The 21,382-nt window shown below is 42.3% G+C and overlaps 1 protein-coding gene across 4 annotated transcripts in view; it reads right to left on the reverse strand.

The window, feature by feature from the left end:
- The window catches only part of MET (MET proto-oncogene, receptor tyrosine kinase), a 207,473-nt gene that overhangs the window by 12,860 nt on the left and 173,231 nt on the right, over window positions 1-21,382 (reverse strand). For all 4 annotated transcript variants that reach the window (XM_033959614.1, XM_033959617.1, XM_033959615.1 and 1 more), the window contains 5 exons: window positions 20,839-20,979; window positions 18,269-18,499; window positions 12,224-12,304; window positions 2,659-2,840; window positions 1,220-1,329 (listed from right to left, as the gene is read on the reverse strand). In XM_033959614.1, the coding sequence (XP_033815505.1) occupies window positions 1,220-1,329; window positions 2,659-2,840; window positions 12,224-12,304; window positions 18,269-18,499; window positions 20,839-20,979 (745 nt within the window). The remainder of the gene's footprint in view (window positions 1-1,219; window positions 1,330-2,658; window positions 2,841-12,223; window positions 12,305-18,268; window positions 18,500-20,838; window positions 20,980-21,382) is intronic.

A 21,382-nucleotide genomic window follows, 5' to 3' on the forward strand; every position in this document is an offset into this window, starting at 1 on the left:
CCTAATGTCACACCGCCATCTAAAACTGAATATGGCTAAGACCAAGCTCCTTATCTTCCCACCTAAACCCCCTCCCTCTCCCCCATTCTCTCTTTCTGCAGACAACACTCTCCTCCTCCTTGTCTTTTCAGTTCACAACCCCGGGGTCATCTTCGACTCCTCTCTTTCATTCTCCGCTCAGATCCAACAAACTGCTAAAGTCTGTCACTTCTTCCTCTATAACATTAACAAAATCTGACCTTTCTGAACACACTGCCAAAATCCTTACCCACACTTTCATCACTTCCTGCTTAGACTACTGCAACTTACTTCTCTCCGGTCTTCCACTCAACTATCTCTCTCCCTTTCAATCTGTTCCAAAATTCTTCTGCATGACTCGTATTCTGAGAAAGCCACCACACTCACATTACTCCTCTCAAGTCACTTCATTTGCACCCCATCCATTTCTGAATACAATTCAAACTCCTCTTGCTGACCTACAAGTGCATTTACTCTGAAGTCCTTCATTATCTCTCCTCATTTATCTACCCCTATGCCCCCCCCCATGAACTCCTTTCATCTGGTAAGTCCCTCCTATCCATACCCTTCTCCTTCACTGCTAACTACAGACTCAGTCCCTTCTATCTTGTTGCGCCAAATGCCTGGAACAGACCGCCTTGATCAGTACATCAGGCTTTGTCTCTAGCAGTATTCAAATCCAGGCTAAAAGTCTAATTTTTGAGGCTACTTTCAACTCCTATCTCCCACTCACTGTAAGATACCTATGTCTATCCTACCATTTTCTCTGCTAAAAACTCCCCAACCCCTATATGTCCTATCTGTCTGTCCAAATTAGATTGTAAGCTCTTCTGAGCAGAGATTGTCTTTTACAAGTTAAATGTACAGCATTGCATACACATTTCAGTGTTACAGAAATGATAAATCGTAGGAGGAGGAGGAGGGAGAGGAGCTCCTTCTGTCAAAGGAGAGTGAGAGTGTGAGGCTGTTTCCATTTGGGGGTTGGGCCATAGTGGCCAGTTTCATTTTTGGCCAAAACTGAGTGGCAAATTTTGGCTGCAGATTCAGTTTCATCGCCCTCAGCTCATTACACACAGTATACAGTATATAGTATTTTGCATTCAATGTACAGAATTTTTATACTTCTTCATATATTGTGGAATGTTATGCTGCTGATGGATTTTCTGGTGTTCATTTATTGATATTGTGTACTATTACTTACATGCAGTTTCTTGCAGCCAGATCTCTGTGAACAAACTTCTTGCTTGCAAGGTATTCCATACCTTTTGCCACTTGAAGACCAAATCCTATTAAATCTTTTACCGTTGGGTTCTGCAATAGAAAATACTGTTTTAATCACTAGAAAAGATTCAGCAACCCCTTGAATGTTTCTGGAAACAAAGTTTACTAAAGGGATACTTTTTAGTGATTTACTGTAAATTTAGAAATGGCTGGTTTTGAAAGTGTTCAGTTTTTTGAGGGCAACTTAAGTGCATAATGCCACTTTGCATATATATTTACCTATTGCAAAGAGAGATATTTTAAGGGGTGAAGTTGGTTCTTATATGCATACGTTTGTATTTTTAAAAAAAGTATGCATATGTTTTTTCTCAAAACCCATGTATACATGTAGAGGGGCATTTTCAATAGAACATTTAAGTCCAGCTTTGGATGTTTCCCTCAAGACATCCAAAATTCAGGGCGGGGAAATATTCATTTTCAAAACTGCTAGACATCCAAATTTTTTGGGGAAAAATTACCTATTTGGACATCTTAATGCATTCTGCTTCATTTTTTCAATCGCGTTCCTTATATTCAACTTGATGTATTTTATCTGTTCTATGTATTACTTCTTTCCCTGCCATGCCGGTATTTTATTGCCTGACTGGCTGGCATTTAACAGTTCTTTTTAAACTGTCAACAATGCTTCCCCAATTTTAAACTGTTGTTTTCTTTTCTGCATTATATTGTAAATGCTTTCTGTCTTTAGCTGTTTTTAAGTCCATTATTCTAATTTGTATTTTATCTATATTCCATGTATTAGCTCACCTTGTTGTGAACCGCCTAGAACTTTTTCGGTATGGCAGTATATAAGAATAAAATTATTATTATTATTATCTTGGCTGTCAGGCCATCCAACCTTAGGATGCCTAACTTTTTTGCTATTTTGGTCCACAAAAATGTCCAAGTTCAAAATGTCCAAATCCAGACCATTTGGATGTGGGAGGGGCCAGCATTGTAATGGATTGGCCACACAGACATGCCAACAGAGCCAATTTAGGCATCATTGATAGAATCTGGCCCAGAGGGGCTTATGGTTATTGCATATTGACAGTGGTGATACCTAATTGCTAGATTCAGGTCCCATAACTGCAAGGGTCATAGTTCTGGCCACGGACTGTTGCTGCAATGATCAGACTAAGTATATTGGGTGATATAACAGGCAGAAAATCCAAAGATAGGTGTAGAAAGACTCATAGCATCAGCATCCCAGTCCTGGTACCAATGGGGCTAGAGGCTGAGTCAGACAGAGGAAATTGCTGGGTTAAAAAATTCCTCCCTCCTTCCCACCCAAAATGGCATTTTTCGTTCAGTGCCTGTGGGGGCATGCACACTTTTTTCTCCATTGCTTAAATAAGATAAACCTAACACTCAGCTTACATGAGTTTCATTCCTGATGAAATTTCGAAGATCGCCATGCTTCATGTATGGGAGCACCACCAGAGGAGAGCCCTCACTGGGAAGACAAATGCCCAGCAGTGACAGGACGTTAGGATGACTGAAATCTTTCATGATGATCCCTTCTTTAAGGAACTGAGCAACTTCCTCTATGTCTGTAATTCCTGAGAGGAACATAAAAAAACAAACCTTTTACAATGATTTCAAGTTCTACCTGAAATTCATGAAAACAGTAGTCAAATTTAACTCATGTCCTCTTTCTAATGAAAAGAATAGCAGATTTCAAAAGTTTTTCCAAAATGTGTTGTAATCTGTGTTCCCTCTAAGGACTGACTAGACATGAGCAGAGGACCTACTTGACATGAGTGACACACTTTCCGTTTCATGACCCCGTCTCTCTCCCCATCCTTCCATCCAGCATCTCTCCTCTACCCCTTTTCTACCCAGAGTCCCTTTTTTCTATCATCCTTCCATGTAGCATGACCCCCCTCTCTTTCTCTTCCCATCATTCCATCTAGTGTTTCATCTATCCTTTTTCCATCCAGTGTCCCATTTTTCTTTCCTCATCCTTCCATCCAGTGTCTCCCCTCTCTTTTCCACCCAGGGTCCCCTTTTTCTCTCCTTATCCTTCCATTTAGCATGTCCTCCCTCTATCCTTCCATCTAGTATGTCTCCTTTCTCCAATGCAACCGTTCCCCCCTCCCCAATTTCTCCTTCCTGGGTTACCATGGCTTCAATCTTTTTCCTCTTGCTGCTGCTTCTGATCTGTAGTACCAGCAGCAAGAAGAAGAAACATACATGTGGCTGCTCTGCTTGAGCGCATGCTGTCGTTATTAACTTTGGAGTTCTCCTTAGGGACAGAATGTAGATGATCAACTTGCTAATGAGAGTGTTCTAGTCAAAGTATCAGTTTGTAAAATACTGCTGGAGTGCTGCAGCTTTCATTTTGACCGTTTAGGCATTGGCTGGGTTTTGAAATTGTTGTAAGTAGTTAGTTCCCTGCTCCATTTATAGGGGATAATTTTATATAGCTTTCTTTTGTGTGTAAAGCCTGTGTTATACACATACTTTAAAAAAAAAAAAATCTTTATTAATTTTCAAATATTAACAGTGCATTGCAAAAATTTTAAACATAAATGAATCAGGAAAAGCACTTTAAATATAAAAACATTCTGAAAACAATCATTTTCTCCCCCCCTTCCTCTCATTCATCCATTAAAGTATAACCACATATAGAATTTCAATAAACCAAATAAAAGAAATAATAATACCTTCCCACCTCCCTCCCTCCCACCCTGGATGTGTAAGGAAATTAACTAAAAAGAAAAGGAACATGACAACTAATGTGATTCAACAAATTATATCAACTGGCTCCACACCCTTCTAAATGCATTACTATATCCCTAAAATTCAGTGTTCATTCTTTCATATTTGTAACTGCAACATAAGTTCGCCCACCAAAAAGTATAATTAAGTCTATCATAACTCTTCCAATTGCATGTAATCATCTGCATTGCTATTCCCATCATTATTAAGAAAAGCCGGCTTTTATAACGATCCAAAGAAGGTTTAACATGTAGTAAATATCAGAAAGTTCTGTTTCTCACAGCGAGTGGTGGACGCTTGGAATGCTCTCCCGGAGGAGGTTGTGTCGGAGACCACCATTCCAGGATTCAAGGGCAAGTTGGATGCACACCTCCTTGCAAAACACATTGAGGGATACAGGTAAACAAGGTCTTTAGCAGGGAACACTGTGATTGGCCTCCGCGTGTGCAGATCGCTGGACAGGATGGACCTAGGGTCTGATCCGGTGAAGGCATTTCTTATGCTCTTATGTAAAGTACCACAAATTATGGCTTCATAAGTCAATGGTATCGATGACCCAAGTACAACATTAATTTTGCCCCATGTACTTTTTATAAAAAATAACATTGTAAGACTACACAATTACATGCGTAGTGTTGAAATGGTTTTTAGGAAATTTGTAGACTTGCTCATACTGAGAAAGATGATATGGAGACATATCTCCTTCTTGGCAAGTAGAGTGTGGAGTATATTATTTAACCTGTTTTTTTTGTTCTTTATACCCCCCTTTTACTAAGCCATGGTAGAGATTACTACTGCATTTAGCGGAGCACTAAATGTTCTGACACTTGTGACGCTACCGGAACCGTGGATACGCTTGGCTCCGGTCAGCGTCCAGAATAGCCCAAGTCCGACGTGCTTCCAAAGAAAGTTGGAAGTCCTGCTGGTCACACCATTCAATGTGAAAATAAAAGATTCAAAAGAGTCAGTTTCCAATATAAATCAAGTCCCACTTTATTGTGGCAATGAAACTGGAACAGGCTTCAGTTCATGCTTTCCCGAAACCATAAGTAAATATCACAAACACAAGAAGGTGAGTTGCAAACAAGACTCCTGCACCTCACACCTTTCTTGCAGGTACTTCAGGTAAGTAGAAGTGTGCAATCTTAAATGTTTCCACCCTTGGCAAGCAGGCAGTCCACAACAGTTACACTTCTTCTATAATGCAAAACAATGCAGTGTCCAAGCCTTTGTTAATGAGCGGCTTGGCCCCAGCCAACTTAATGGGAGTTGGTGGGGGAAGGGAAGTAGCCGAATTCACAAACTTTCTCTGTAAAAACAGAATGCCACAAATGGCCCCGCAGTCCCAACCTAGGATGACATGTGGATTCTTCCCCAACAAGCTACCTCCTCCAGCCCACAATTCAAAACCCAAAGTCTTTCTTGCATTAAAAAAAAAACAAACCAAAAATGTAAACTTAAACAGTCCAGCACACTTCAACCCAAAACCCAAGGTTTTTACTTTCAGGCACCTAATAAGAAGCTTAGCACTGCTCCCTATCCTGACTCAGGTGCAAACAGTTCCCCTGAAAGGAACCTAAACAATGGCTAACCCGAGCATACAAACAAAACCCACCCAGCATTGAAACTTAACTTTCTTCCATAGGACTGACTTCAGTCATGCTGGCAGTTTCAAGGCATTCCATAGGCTCCGGTTCTGCTGGCTGGTTAGCTTCAGGGTCAGTGGCTGGATCTCCCATCTCAATGTCTTGAGGGAGTTGAGGTTCAGGAGCACGGTCCTGCACACCTCCTTCCCGGGCTGGCCCAAGGCAGACTGCCTGCCTCCTTCTCAGAGCAGCTTCTAATGCATTAAGGCCGCCACGCCCTGTTCTTAGAGGGGGAAGGTCAATCTGCAGCTTCTGCCTAGTTTTACCAGAACTTCTAATCAGCTCCTGCAGCTGGGAGCTGACAGGAGGAGTAGAAGGATTCTGTGGCTGTTCCAGGCTCTTACTCTCATAATCCTCCCCTCCCCAGGGATCAGAAATCTGGGTTTTAAAGGGCCATACTGGGCTTTCCCTATTCTTTGACTCTAGCCTATCACAATGATTGGCCCTCTTTAAGGCTAGGCTAGGTTTAGACAAAGCCTTACCTGGCACAAGCCGAGGTTTAGGGCTGGGGTTGTGACATACCCCCACCCTTAAAGGTTGACCGTCCCTAACTTTCGGGGATGTATCACTCTCATCCTGTATCCTCGATAAGGTATCAACGTTTCCGAGGTTTATTAAATTTTCTTCCTGGAGTTAGGGCCAGAGTGTCTGTGTCCTGCATTTGGAGTTTCTAACCCCTCTACTCGTTGAGCTAAAGCCGCTATGACTTGCGTCATGCCCCCTAACTCATCTTTCTTCATTTGCATGAGTTGTTCTTTTAACTCCCCCAGGTCTTGTTCCATCTCTTTAAAAGTGTCTAAGACCTTTTCGAAGTGTTGGGCATGCTGCTCCAATTGTTCTCCCTGAGCCTGCTGTCTTACAGCCCAACTCTCCGCTTTCCCTGTTTTATTGGTTAGTTCACCGCAAGTAGTCTTTATTTCTCTCATACTATTCTGCACTGCTTGCTGTTGGGCTTGATTTTCTGTCACCTGCCCTTGAACTACTTTTAACTGGGCGGTCATCTGTTCTACCAGATGGTTTAGTTTTTTTGATTCCTGCTGACACTGAGCTAGGACCTCTTCCCTGGATCTTTTATGCTCTTGGTCAACAGGATCTTTCCAGGATTGGAAACTGGCCTCAGCGTGTGACTTAAACCCCGCTTCCCAATCCTGGCGTGCTGTTGCTAAGTCTCCCTTTATCTTGGATATCTCTGCCTCAAGTGCGGCCAGGGAAGCGACCCCCGCATCGCCCGTCCGATTAGGTAATAATTCTGGGAGTGGACTTACCCCGGACATTCTTATCTCACTTCTGACACCAATTGTGACGCTACCGGAACCGTGGATACGCTTGGCTCCGGTCAGCGTCCAGAATAGCCCAAGTCCGACGTGCTTCCAAAGAAAGTTGGAAGTCCTGCTGGTCACACCATTCAATGTGAAAATAAAAGATTCAAAAGAGTCAGTTTCCAATATAAATCAAGTCCCACTTTATTGTGGCAATGAAACTGGAACAGGCTTCAGTTCATGCTTTCCCGAAACCATAAGTAAATATCACAAACACAAGAAGGTGAGTTGCAAACAAGACTCCTGCACCTCACACCTTTCTTGCAGGTACTTCAGGTAAGTAGAAGTGTGCAATCTTAAATGTTTCCCCCCTGGGCAAGTAGGCAGTCCACAACAGTTACACTTCTTCTATAATGCAAAACAATGCAGTGTCCAAGCCTTTGTTAATGAGTGGCTTGCCCCAGCCAACTTAATGGGAGTTGGTGGGGGAAGGGAAGTAGCCGAATCCACAAACTTTCTCTGTAAAAACAGAATGCCACAAATGGCCCCGCAGTCCCAACCTAGGATGACATGTGGATTCTTCCCCAACAAGCTACCTCCTCCAGCCCACAATTCAAAACCCAAAGTCTTTCTTGCATTAAAAAAAAAACAAACCAAAAATGTAAACTTAAACAGTCCAGCACACTTCAACCCAAAACCCAAGGTTTTTACTTTCAGGCACCTAATAAGAAGCTTAGCACTGCTCCCTATCCTGACTCAGGTGCAAACAGTTCCCCTGAAAGGAACCTAAACAATGGCTAACCCGAGCATACAAACAAAACCCACCCAGCATTGAAACTTAACTTTCTTCCATAGGACTGACTTCAGTCATGCTGGCAGTTTCAAGGCATTTGTTCTGCTGGCTGGTTAGCTTCAGGGTCAGTGGCTGGATCTCCCATCTCAATGTCTTGAGGGAGTTGAGGTTCAGGAGCACGGTCCTGCACACCTCCTTCCCGGGCTGGCCCAGGGCAGACTGCCTGCCTCCTTCTCAGAGCAGCTTCTAATGCATTAAGGCCGCCACGCCCTGTTCTTAGAGGGGGAAGGTCAATCTGCAGCTTCTGCCTAGCTTTACCAGAACTTCTAATCAGCTCCTGCAGCTGGGAGCTGACAGGAGGAGGAGTAGAAGGATTCTGTGGCTGTTCCAGGCTCTTACTCTCATAATCCTCCCCTCCCCAGGGATCAGAAATCTGGGTTTTAAAGGGCCATACTGGGCTTTCCCTATTCTTTGACTCTAGCCTATCACAATGATTGGCCCTCTTTAAGGCTAGGCTAGGTTTAGACAAAGCCTTACCTGGCACAAGCCGAGCTTTAGGGCTGGGGTTGTGACACACTGCTCTGATCCTCATAGAATTCTAATGAGAGTCAGAGCATTTAGCGCTCTGGGACGTGGTAGAAACCTCTACCATAACTTAGTAAAAGGAGCCCTATGTTTGTTTCTTTGTTCTTTAAATTTAGATTTTTATATATACATATGCTGTTGATGTCCAAATTGTCTTTCCTATATCTTTTTCACCTGAAGATTTGTTTCATTTTGTTAATGATTCCTTTTTGAAAAAATGCCAATAAGCTTAAGCTAAATAAGGAAATACTACAGTTTTATAAGGTAGGGGGAAGAAACGGCCCTTCTGAGCATTTGAAATTACAGCTTGGTGGAAATTTTATAACTTTGCAGACAGCTGTTCGGAGCCTGTGGGTTTATTTAGATTCAATTTTGAGTGGTGAGTCCTAAATCTGGTCTGTTACATTTTCTATCTTATGCCAAATTTACTCCTATTTTTCTGTGAATAACTTACAAAAGCTAGCTCATGCTTTGGTCTTTTCTATGTTGGATTACTGCAGTGTTTCATATTTAGGAATATTGTAAACTTCTATATCTCATTTACAGATAATTTAAAACAAGCTTGCAAGACATATAGAAAAGATCAAAGTTTGAGAGGATTGACTTGCATTGATTGTCTGTCAAGGCTCAAATTGAGTTTAAGGTTTTATGTTTTGGTTTTAAGATTTTATATGGGATGAGACCAATTTATTTGACTGGTAAACCAAGTAGACAGCTTCATGTAAAACATTTTTTTATTATTTTCAGCAGTTCTTTTATCATTTCAGAAAAAGAGTATTTTTTGTGGTAGCTCCTCAATTATTCATTTCTCTTTCTAGTGGAACTACGGCTTGAATCATATTATATGTATGTTCATAAACTGTTAAAAACTTGGTTATTTCATAAATATGTTATGTTTTCAGTGATTTCTGTAGTAGTTTCATTATATTTTCATTATTCTATTTTATGGTTTTTACCATGTAATTTTATATAGTTTATTTGTGTGACTGTAAACCATCTTGAGCTTCTAGTTATTGATGGTATATAAAAACTATGTATTAGAATAAGAAATATATAAGTGGAAACTTGTGTACCTATTTTATGTGATCTGCACGTAGATGCTTCTGGTGGCATATTTTTGGTTGAGCTGTGATAAAAATTGGTATTAAGCGGTATTCTATAAAGAGTGCTCTGGGATGAGTATTCTTTACAGAATAGTGCTTCGAGTTGATTCTCATGCCTAAATTTGAGTGCTGGTATTTATACCAGATGAAACTTGGCATAAACGCAGGTGTCCTACTCATAGAAAAGGGAACAGAATCCCCACGTTGTCCAACAAAAAGAGCACAAGTGGGGAGTGGGATAGAACACGTCAACCTTGAAACAAATAATCCTTTATTTCTATACTATTCAAAAATCAATTACATGTAGAAACACATGAATAAAAAAGTCCTATATGTGTAATGTCCTTGTTGTAAAAGGATCCAATAGATGACCCGACATGGTCCGTGTATTTTATGTTCATCTCTATGTTCATGCCATTCAATATTTCCATGATTTTTGGATTTTATTTATGCAGTCTTGACCTTTATTCATGTAGTGCGTATAGATGACTTTTATACATGTAATGTAATGTGTGTATATATCAGGGGTCTCAAAGTCCCTCCTTGAGGGCTGCAATCCAGTCGGGTTTTCAGGATTTCCCCAATGAATATGCATGAGATCTATGTGCATGCAGTGCTTTCATGTTTTCTCTGGCTGAGTATGGGATAGCACATGCTTTTTAAGTTTGGATGCATTTGTTATAAGGTGCTTTTTGGATTATCTCCCTCATATCCCCCTATCTGAAACTTTCTTACTCAACAAAAGGAACTAGAGATTCTGGAAAGTTCATCTTCCATACTCCAAAAGCCTGTCGTTTTAAGACCTTTTTAGACAGGACTTTGGAGTATCAAGCTGGGAAGATGAACTCTTGCCTAAGTCCGATGATTGTTCAATCTAGTTCTTACTTCACATTTAGGAAATCATCACAGACCTATTTATTTGACAAATAAGAATATTAATTTGATATATTTTGATGAGGTCTTCTGTTTCTATTCTTATTGTCATAGTATGTTTTAATTTTTTTATAATTTGAATATTGTACTTGAATGTTTTTAACAATTGTATTACTTCTATTATAGAATTTTAGATTGTACGTAGATAGTGTGTTCTATGAAACTGTCAAAATGTATATAAGACGTATTGAAAATAATGTTTTAGCAGCAGGGAATCATTCATACCACATTAACAGAGACTCTTGACGTCACACCATCAATATAATAAAGTATGAAACAACGGAGAAAAATAAACCTCAATTGCGAGAGGCCGGGACTACACAAGTACCCGAGCCAACTCACATCATCACTGATTTATGAAAAAACTCCGTGTACATATACATAGATAATTTTCATTCATGCACAGTTAGTATTTTTCAATGATTATTTTCAGAGATTTTTTAGTGTGAGCAATGTAAGCAGAGTCCAATATATTAGAGCATATTCATAGCATGAACAGGATCCCAAACTAACTACAAAATAGACGAGGGCTACAGCTCAACTTTATCTATTTATCTAGTTATATAACTTTCTATGAAACTGTACCATGTGCTGAAATGTCTCAGTATTCTCCTGTTGTGAACCGCCCAGAACTACTGGTTGGGCGGTATACAAGACAATAAATTATTATTATTATTAAATGCTTCATTGTACTTTAACAAATCTAGTTCTATGTAATCAGTTAAACTTCTGTACATATTTTGTCTTTTTCAATATTTTCTTTTTTTTTTTTTAGGAAGGGCTATGGCTCACTGGTTGAGCTGTTGCCTCTGCACCCAGAGGTTGTGAGATCAAATCCAGGTGCTGCTCCTTGTGACCCTGGGCAAGTCACTTACCCTCCCCTTTTACTAAACCGTGGAGCATTCAGCACGGCTCCCTGCGCTAATAACCGCTATTGCGGTTTAGTAAAGGTGGGGGTGAGGGGTTAATCCTCCAGTGCCCAGCGCTTTGAAATGCCAAAGCAACAAAAAGGCCCCTTTTCCTTGATTTCTGTGTACTTTTGTTTTTCTCTTTTATAGCAGTCATGGTCAACAATAGAAAAGAAAAATGCAAGACCACGAAGACGAAAGACATAGCACTGCTTTGTTTTAATTTGCTCTCTTGCCATTTAATAAAGAGATTTAAATTTAACCTGTTCTCTTTAGCCAGTTTCTAGTAATTCATAGCTAGCCTCTGTCTGAGTTTGTACAACATTTTCATCTTCCTTCTGTTCTCTGGGTTTGGATGTGGATTGGTAGCTTTGTGAGCAGGGACAAATGAAAACTAGACTTAGAACAGACATTCATCTAGGGGTGTTTGGATCTTCGTGCTACCCCTTTTTTCCAGCAAGACTAATGGATATTTCTTTAAGCTAAGTCCGGGTCTATTTGGGGAGTTGGCTGGGGGGTTCTCAGAGTGGTTCTAATGATTGACTTCACCTATGTGATAATTAGTTACTTCACTGTGGTATTTCACATATTTTGGTTAAAGAACATGTGAGATATCCGGTGATGGTGTGCAGGCAGAGGTGTGTTCACCTTTGCCTTGTTGTGTAAAGCGTTGGAGAAATTCTCCCCTCGCTGACCTCTCACGCTGAGGATACCCCGCTTCACTAATATTTTAGAAACATTACTTAATGAATTTCAAGTTTGTGTTGGTTCACACAGGTTTATTCATCATTAGGTTACCATTCTCAGAACTCTTTTGATCTGTGTCTTTTGAAGTTCCTGTGGCAGTTCTTTTGGAGATTGTGTATTGCATTGATCATGTAGCTCTGGCAACTGCTCATTCATACAGGTCTCTCTAAAATAATATTTTTTAAATCTTTATTTTTTTTTTAAATATACCTACATCTTTCTATTAAAAAAGAAAAAAGAAACTCACTGTTGAGAGACTTCACAGCACAATGAAGTTTCTTGCCATCTGTGTCTAGCAGAGTCCCATGGTATACACATCCAAAGTGCCCTGCATAAAAAATGACTTTGAAGAGTTAAATTTACTTTACAGCATTAAGTAGGAAAAGTCTTTGCTTCAGGAATATTTAAAATACCTATAACTTACCAACTAATAGCAATGTTAGAAGTAAAATTAATTGTGAAAGTCTTGTGCATAGAGAAAACCATTTTCAAGAAAATGAAAGCATGCAACTAAAAAAGCACTAACAAAGTAAGGGTTATAGCATTATCATGTGCTAATATGCATTCAAGTGTGTTAATTACTGCAGGTCTCATTTATGCATTAGGACCTGCTTATGAATAACATAGATTAACGCTATTCACATGAGCTAATTTGCTATCATACTTTAATAAATGTAGTCTTAAAAAGAAGTCAGGATTGAAGATCGTATTTGAAAGAGATGGGGCAATGATATAAATGATCATTCTCTTATAATGCCTTAAGTCATTTATATAGTCTATGAAGAGAAAATTAATACTAATGAAGGAAGCTGAAGATAAACACAGAGGGGCTTTATTTGTTGTGTTAGCTAATTAGAATTATTGTAGTCCATTTCCTACATTAAACAGGTAACATGGAAAGCACCATTTTGGGACACAGAATGGGAGGGAACTATGTCTTTCAGTTAACTTTCATAGAAACATAGAAAAAGCGGCAGAAAAGGGCTATAGCCCACCAAGTCTGCCCATTCCAAGTATCCCCCCCCTGAATTTACTCCCTTAAAGATCCCACGTGAGTATCCCATTTTTTCTTAAAATCCATTAAATGTTCTGTATCATCTGCTGTATTAAGGCCACCTCAAGAGGCAGAGCTAACTGCTTATTTATTATAGGTATCCGGAACACCCGATTGGCCAGGTGGTCCCTGAGGACTGGTTGAAGTCACTGCACTAGACAATAGGAATTAAGAAAGGTAGGCCGGGGGGGGGGGGGGGCAATAGGAAGGTGAAGGGTTGCTTCAGGGAGATTTTGAGCGCCAACCCATTTAAGAATTGCTTTGATGCATCAGACTATGGCGTTGCAGCTCAGTGCTCCTTGAACAGAATAACAGTGCTTGAGAGGTTGATCACAAGCAACATAATACAGTATTTATACTATGGGAGTGACTAACCTGTGGTTCTGAGCTATTGCACAGTAGTCACTCCTGTAGTAAAATTAAGGTGTGGTAAATGCCCATTTTTTTTCCGCACCTTCATAATTACCCACTTAAATGTCTCCTATTTTAGAGATCTCATCTGTGTAGCAACCTCTTGAAAATACTACTTGTGTGTTTGCTATGCAAACTTGAGGCTTTAAAGTAAATATAAATAATAACCAAGGGCAGATTTTTGAAAAAGCCACTGGGCCTACATGTACTAAATGATCCAATCATGTACCGATGGTCGCTAAATCAGTTTGACTGGTTTAGCGACCAACCGAATTTGCAGACCTGATGTTCAAAACGGCTTATCGTGTGTTTTTCCATGCATTTGTATATTCTCCGACTCTGGTATGCAAATGACTTCATTATTATTAAAATGAGCTCATTAATATTAAAAAGAGTCATCCGATTGATGGCCTAACCTAGCAATGCCTTCATAAAATAGGCATCTTTCTGGTCTTCTAACATTAACACCCTGTTATACAATTACCCCCAATATGGACCAAACTGGGCCATGTGTAATACTCAGTGCTAATTGTCTAAATTTGCCTTCTTGAGTGTGGCTGCTCAAATGGTTGCCCTTAATGTAACCTTGCAAGTTTTGTGTGGTTATAGTTAAGCAGGTATTCATCTACAATGTTAACCTGTTACATCTGGACCAAGATAAGAGGTTAAAATTGTCAGTCAGAGCTAGATGCACTAAAAATGGTCACTGAGACTGAGCAGGTTGCTGTGGGATGATTTCTAAACATTGATCAATATTCAAACAGTGTCCCATGCAAATGAGTTTTGAGGAAGGGAGTAGTAATCCCATCTAATCGTTCGTTTAGACACCAGTTCTCACACATGCGCAGAGCTGGTTTGAGGAAGCATGAACAGCTGAGTGGCAGGGGAAGCCCCAAAGCAGCTTCCTGCCACTCAGCTGTTCAGGGCTTTTTTCTTCTTTCTTTTTTAATGGCACAGATGTTGTGCGTATGTTACACATGCACAATATTTGCCCCATTAAGAAAAGGTGAGTTGAGCCGCCCCCCTCCCTATGATGATCCCCTCCCCTCGATGACACCTGGAAGAAAAATAAAGAGAGGCAGGAGGGATGACCACTCCCTCCTGCCACCGCGACCCCCCACCCGCCAAACCAACACCCCTCTGCCAGAACCCCCTCCCCTTACCTTACAAAAAATCAGCAGGAGGGATGTTCAATCCCTTCTGCTACCAGATGCCCCACGGCTTCCTCAACTCCCCCAAAGCAGCCCCATACCTCTACTGAAGAAGACAGTAGGAGGGGCCTTAAGCATCTGAGCCAATATGGGCCTTAGGCCCCCCTGCCTGGTGCATACTGGGATACAGAAGGAGGAGCCTAAGACCCTGATTGGCTCAGATGCCTAAGGCCCTTCTGGGAGGGGCCTTAGGCATCTGAGCCAATGAGGGCCTTAGGCCCCTTCCCATGCATCCCATGATGCACAGGGATGGGGAAGGCCTGCCATTTAGGAGTGGCGGCCTGTGAGCAGGAGGGACAGGGCATTCATCCTGCTGTCTTCTTCAGTAGAGGTATGGGGCTGGTTTGGGAGGTGTGGGGAGCTGTGGATGCGTTCAGTGACAGGAGGGAGGGTCAGTTCAGCGAGGAGGTTCATGGTGGCAGGAGGGAGTGGGCATCCCTCCTGCCGATTTTTATTAAAGTACAGGGGGGTTCTGGCGGGGGAGGGGGGAGTTCAGCTCAGCAGTGTGTGTGTGTGTGTGGGGGGGATTTGGTTCACAGCAGCAGAAGGGAATAAGAATTCCTCCTGTCTCTATTTTTGTTCCAGAGGTTTTTTGGAGGGATCTCAACTTTTTTTTTTAAATGGGTCAGATATTGTGCGTATGTTACACATACAGAACAACTGTGCTCATAGAAAAAAAATGAAAAAAACATGTCAGACCTGTTGCAATGTCATCGATCAGATGACTCTTTTTAATATTAATGACATCATTTTAATAGTAATGAGGTCATTTGCATACCAGAGTCGCAGAATATACAAACACACGGAAAACCACATGGTGAACCATTTTGAACATCAGGTCGGCAAATCCTCAATGGCATATGATGGCAACATAGGCAGATATGTGACTTTATAAAATAGGCTTCCAGAACCAATTTCAAAAGCAAACATATGCCCATGCAAAAATTTACACCTACTTTGAAAAGGTTGTAAATGTAAGTGTACACTCTATAAGTATATGAACATCAAAACTCTGTCTCATTCCACTCAAATTGTATCCTCAGGAATACCTATATGTTAACACATATAAGCAGCATACTCTTTCCATGTGCCTGTATTTTGTGTACAACTTTTATAAAAGCTCTTTTCTTTATGTAAAACAGATTCTATATCCGGTAAACACTTTATCATAAATTACCCCCTTCCCCCCTCATTTTATAAAGTTAGTTGTCATTTGTGTGCATGTTATAGAATCCTAGCCATACATTGTGTATACTGTATGTACTTTATACTCCTAGGAATATGAGCTGTGCATATACAGTGGTGCCTCACACAACGGACGCCTCGCACAGCGCACGCTGCGCACAACAAACTTTATGTCTTGATTCGTACAACGAACTTCGTTTCACACAACGAAGTCGCCCGAGCTGCATCCTTCCGCGCAGGCACTGCGCTTAACTGCCCTCTCTCCGCCTGGCTCCCTCTTGCCCCCCCGACTCCCCGACACGATTGGGGCAAAAAGGAGCCCAAGCCCTCTTGCCCCGCCGATTCCCCAACTCCCCGACAATATCGGGCCAGGAGGGAGCCCAAGTCCTCCTGGCCACGGCGACCCCCTAACCCCACCCTGCACTACATTACGGGCAGGAGGGATCCCAGGCCCTCCTGCCCTCGACGCAAACCCCCCTCCCCCCAACGATCGCCCCCCCCCAAGAACCTCCGACCGCCCCCCCAGCCGACCCGCGACCCCCCTGGCCGACCCCCACGACACCCCCAACCCCCTTCCCCGTACCTTTCTGTAGTTGGCCGGACAGACGGGAGCCAAACCCGCCTGTCCGGCAGGCAGCCAACGACGGAATGAGGCCGGATTGGCCCATCCGTCCCAAAGCTCCGCCTACTGGTGGGGCCTAAGGCGCCTGGGCCAATCAGAATAGGCCCGGGAGCCTTAGGTCCCTCCTGGGGGCAGGGCCTGAGGCACATGGTCGGGTTGGGCCCATGTGCCTCAGGCCCTGCCCCCAGGAGGGACCTAAGGCTCCCGGGCCTATTCTGATTGGCCCAGGCGCCTTAGGCCCCACCAGTAGGCGGAGCTTTGGGACGGATGGGCCAATCCGGCCTCATTCCGTCGTTGGCTGCCTGCCGGACAGGCGGGTTTGGCTCCCGTCTGTCCGGCCAACTACAGAAAGGTACGGGGAAGGGGGTTGGGGGTGTCGTGGGGGTCGGCCAGGGGGGTCGCGGGTCGGCTGGGGGGGCGGTCGGAGGTTCTTGGGGGGGGCGGTCGTTGGGGGGAGGGGGGGTTTGCGTCGAGGGCAGGAGGGCCTGGGATCCCTCCTGCCCGTAATGTAGTACAGGGTGGGGTTAGGGGGTCGCCGTGGCCAGGAGGACTTGGGCTCCCTCCTGGCCCGATATTGTCGGGGAGTTGGGGAATCGGCGGGGCAAGAGGGCTTGGGCTCCCTTTTGCCCCGATCGTGTTGGGGAGTCGGGGGGGCAAGAGGGCTTGAGCTCCCTTTTGCCCCGATCGTGTCGGGGAGTCGGGGGGGCAAGAGGGCTTGAGCTCCCTCTTGCCCCGATCGTGTCGGGGAGTCGGGGGGGGCAAGAGGGCTTGAGCTCCCTCTTGCCCCGATCGTGTCGGGGGTGCCAGGGACCACACGGAGTCACCCACCGTACCACCCGATTCGGGTAAGCGCAGGTATCGGTGGGTGGCTTATTTGCGGGGGGGTGCCTTATTTTACATTTTTTTCTAAAAAGGGGGGGCTGTCTTATTTGATGGCCCTGCCTTATCATCGGGGAAACACGGTAGAAAAAAAAAAAAAAAATGAACAGTTAAGTCCCAGTTTTTGCCGCTGAGACTCTGCCCTCTCTCACTGTAAAATTAGACTCTACTTAGTCTGTCTTTAAATTTAAAAAATGTGTGTTGTTTTAAAAAACAATTATGTTTTTAGATGTATCTAAATAAAAATAATAACCAAAAATTTATCTTTTTTTATGTCATCTTAGCATATTTTATGCTACAGAACGAATTATTTTTTTTAACATGTATTGTTATGGGAAAACGCGTTTCACATAACGAACTTTTCGCATAACAAACTTGCTCCTGGAACGAATTAAGTTCGTTGTGTGAGGCACCACTGTAGCAGTATTCTTTAACATATATGCACAACTGCCTTACCGTGTAAATGCAAAGGGGAGTACAAGTGGGTGGAGAATGAGCGGGACATGCACAACTTACAGAATACTGTAAGTTGCATGTGTAAGTCCTGCACTTAGGTATGTCCTTTTACACCCACCATAGATCCGACCTATGAGGGTGCGCCTAAATTTATGCACATTTCTGCCAACTTACACTAGTATTCTATAATGGATTCTGTGTGCACAGATGCAGTTATAGATTATGTGCCCTCTGTGCTCAGGGCACACAAATGAAGGCACCCAGTTAAAGGACTGTCCCCATCATGACCAAATAAATCTGCACACATGATTTTACATTAATATTTTACCTGGGAATATTAATGTGCAGATTTATTTGATCATGATGGGGACAGTCCTTTAACTGGGTGCCTTAGCATGTAACTTTCATATTGATTTATTTTCTCCTGTTCTTTTCATCCTCCAAACCAAATGTCGATCAAGTGTGTATACTTGCCTCTTCCAATTACTTCATTAAAATGCACCAGCAAGTTATCAGGTCCAATAACCACGTGCTCAACCTCTTTGATCAGGTCAGGGTTCAAGGCGCTGATATCGATGTGAACATTAGCCTGGAGAAGGGGGCTGGCAATATCTGATTCTCCACTGGAAAGAATTGGGGATAGGTCTGCATGAGGATATTGAGTTTGCCTGCACAATCCGTTCTGAGATGAACTTGGGAACTGATCTGCAAAATTATGAAGAAAATTATTGTTGCATTTTGTTATTCCCATTGCTGTCAGATTGGTGCCTTTGAAAAAAAACACACACCAAACAACCCTTCTAACATGATAAGGCAAGCCATGCCAAAGCAGTATGGTTAGCCATTGCACTGCTTCACACAACTTTGTTTATGAGTCACAGGGAAGAGAATGAAAAACAACCTTTGTTAGCATGCCAAAAATCCTAAATGACATTAGTCACTCCAAAGAGCTGGTTACTTACATTTCTAGCCTGTGGATGCAAAAAGTGCTTATGCTGAATATCCCAGGAAAACAGTATTAAAAATGAAAAAAAGTAGAAAACTGTTGCTAAGATTGAATAGTTTGATAGAAATACTTAAATAGTTCTGGAGCAAACTGGACATAACTCATTGAAACAAGCATGCAAACTATGACTAGTTACCTATATTTACTTAATGGTAAATATTCAACCAGGGAAATAGCCAGAGGTGATTCATATCCTGAAACTCTATAAATAATATACTTGTAGTGTTATAAGATTTAGTTTCATGTACTGAATGAAATGTTTTAGATCATGTATGGGCAGGCTATAGCTTTTGTCTAACATCATACCAACATCTTGTACCAACATCTTGTACATAACATCATGTACCAACATCTTGTACCCGTGTCAGGAAGGGATATTGTAATTTTGGGAATGGACCTATTTGCTGCAATACTGGAAGCTTTTGAATTTCTCCTCCCTTGACTATAACATTAAGGGGACCTCTCCATTTGGAACAACATGTAGGCAAGACTATTAATTTGGCCTTCATACAAAAATAGCTGCCCATGCCTGCTTTACATTCATGCAAAGCAGGGGCTCTCAATCCAGTCCCTGGGACATACTTAGTAGGTTTTAGGATACCCACAATGAATTTGCATATGCTACTTTCATTCAGTGCAAATCTAACTCATGCATATTCATAGTGGGTATCCTGAAAACCTCACTGGCTAGGTGTGTCAAAAAGACAGGGTTGAAAATCTCTGATGTAAAGTAATGGACATTGTTTTCCTTGAGAGCCAAACCAGACTGATAAAGATAACATGTAAACTGACTTGTTCTTCTGAATGATGTGTACATATAATTATTGTGATTATCCTGAAAAGGAGACCTATTTGTGCTCCCCCTCATAGTCCATACTGCAACTCCCTGAGGTAAAAATATTGTATTCTCTGTTTTGAAGGCATAGGCGTTGGAATGGGGGAGTCCATAGGAGTCATGGCCTCCCCAAAAATTAGTGGTCAGAAGAATCAGTTAAGGCTTAACTATCTATCCCACCTACCTCCTCCTGGCTGCTGTAATTTTAAATCTTTTGGTTGCTGCCATGCAGTGTCAATGAGCAAGCCTGCCCTGGAACCCTTCATTCTGCAACTATGCGAGAACAGGAAGTCACTGCAGAATGAAGTCTTTCGTGGCAGGCCTGCTTGTTGATGCTGCGTGGTGGCTGCCAAAGATTTAAAATTACAGTGACTGGGAAAGATAGGTGGGGGAGTCAGGAGTTGGAGAGAGAGGTTGTGCCACAGGATCCTGCTGGAGCTAGGGTGAAGCTTTTGGGCCCCCCAAAAGAAAAAAGTGTTCTGCTACCTACAATTACAGGTATGGACTTGCTCATATACTATAGATCAGTGTTTCTCAACCTTTGATACACAGACCGCCTGTTGGGGGTACGCAGCCTGGCTGTCACCAGAGATCTCTTCCTGCCTCTTGCTGGAAATCCCTGCCTGCGACCCCCCTCCCCCACTGAAGCAGCCGCCGTCGGTATGCCTCCCTGCTGCCATCGGCACGCACGCTGCAAAGCCAACCCGAACCGACACGCTCCATCCCTCCCTCAGCAGAAACTCCGTAACAGGGACTGGCTATGGGTGCATGCAGTGGACAGCCCATGAGACTTCCCCCCGACATCAATTCTGACGTCAGAGAGAAAGCCCCTGGCCATCCAACAACACTGACAGTGTTTAAGAAAGCATAGCATAAGCTCAGAGCACAGCAAGTTCCAAAGAAGTGAAGGGAAAGCCAAAGATTATCTGGAATCTATGTCATTGCATCGAAGGTATAATTGGGCAGACTGATGAGCACTGTGGACTCTCTCTGCCATTTTATTCTATGTTTCTAGTATTTAAAATATGCATGGAGCCAACAAAACTCTTATTTTTTTACTCCCAGAATTTGCATGTTGTTAGACGGTATACAAGCTTTAGATAGCATAAATTTGTGGCTTAATAAAAGAAAGAACGTAGCATTATACATACACTGAACACATCATCAGGCAGAAGAATTCTGCTCTAGTGTTATGCAGCCTACCTTCTTGAAAAGTTGATCGATAGTCAACAGATTCACTTGAAACCATTTCTGTGGTTGGACTTACACTCCTTGCACTCACAAGCCTGTCTAAGTGAGGGGTGTGCACTCTTCCATCATAGCGAACCAATTCGCTACCCAGGTCTTAAAAAAAGAAAAGGAACAAAAACTGAAATGGTAGAGAAATAGTTGATCAATGCATTTTTAAAGCACAGCATAATTCTACCATCTTTTTTTTTTTTTTATATTCAGCACTTAGAAATCTATTTCTATATAAATTTAAGGATTCAGCAAATAACACTTTTCCTGGTTGATGAAAAGAAAGGCCACCTAATTAAAAAAAAAATAGAAAAAAAGACGAAATATTGTTGGTCCAACCAAAATGTATCTTTTGACTAGCTTTGGAAAACCAGGCACCCTTCATCAGGTCATAAGAAAATGAGTGTTTCAAAGCGACAGATGAGATTTCATGTATGTACAAGTTAATCACAAGTTCTCCATGGACATGCAGGATGGAGAATCTCATCTGATACAGCCTGAGTGGGAA

This window comes from Geotrypetes seraphini, chromosome 9, assembly GCF_902459505.1.
Source record: "Geotrypetes seraphini chromosome 9, aGeoSer1.1, whole genome shotgun sequence".
Lineage (NCBI taxonomy): Eukaryota > Metazoa > Chordata > Amphibia > Gymnophiona > Dermophiidae > Geotrypetes > Geotrypetes seraphini.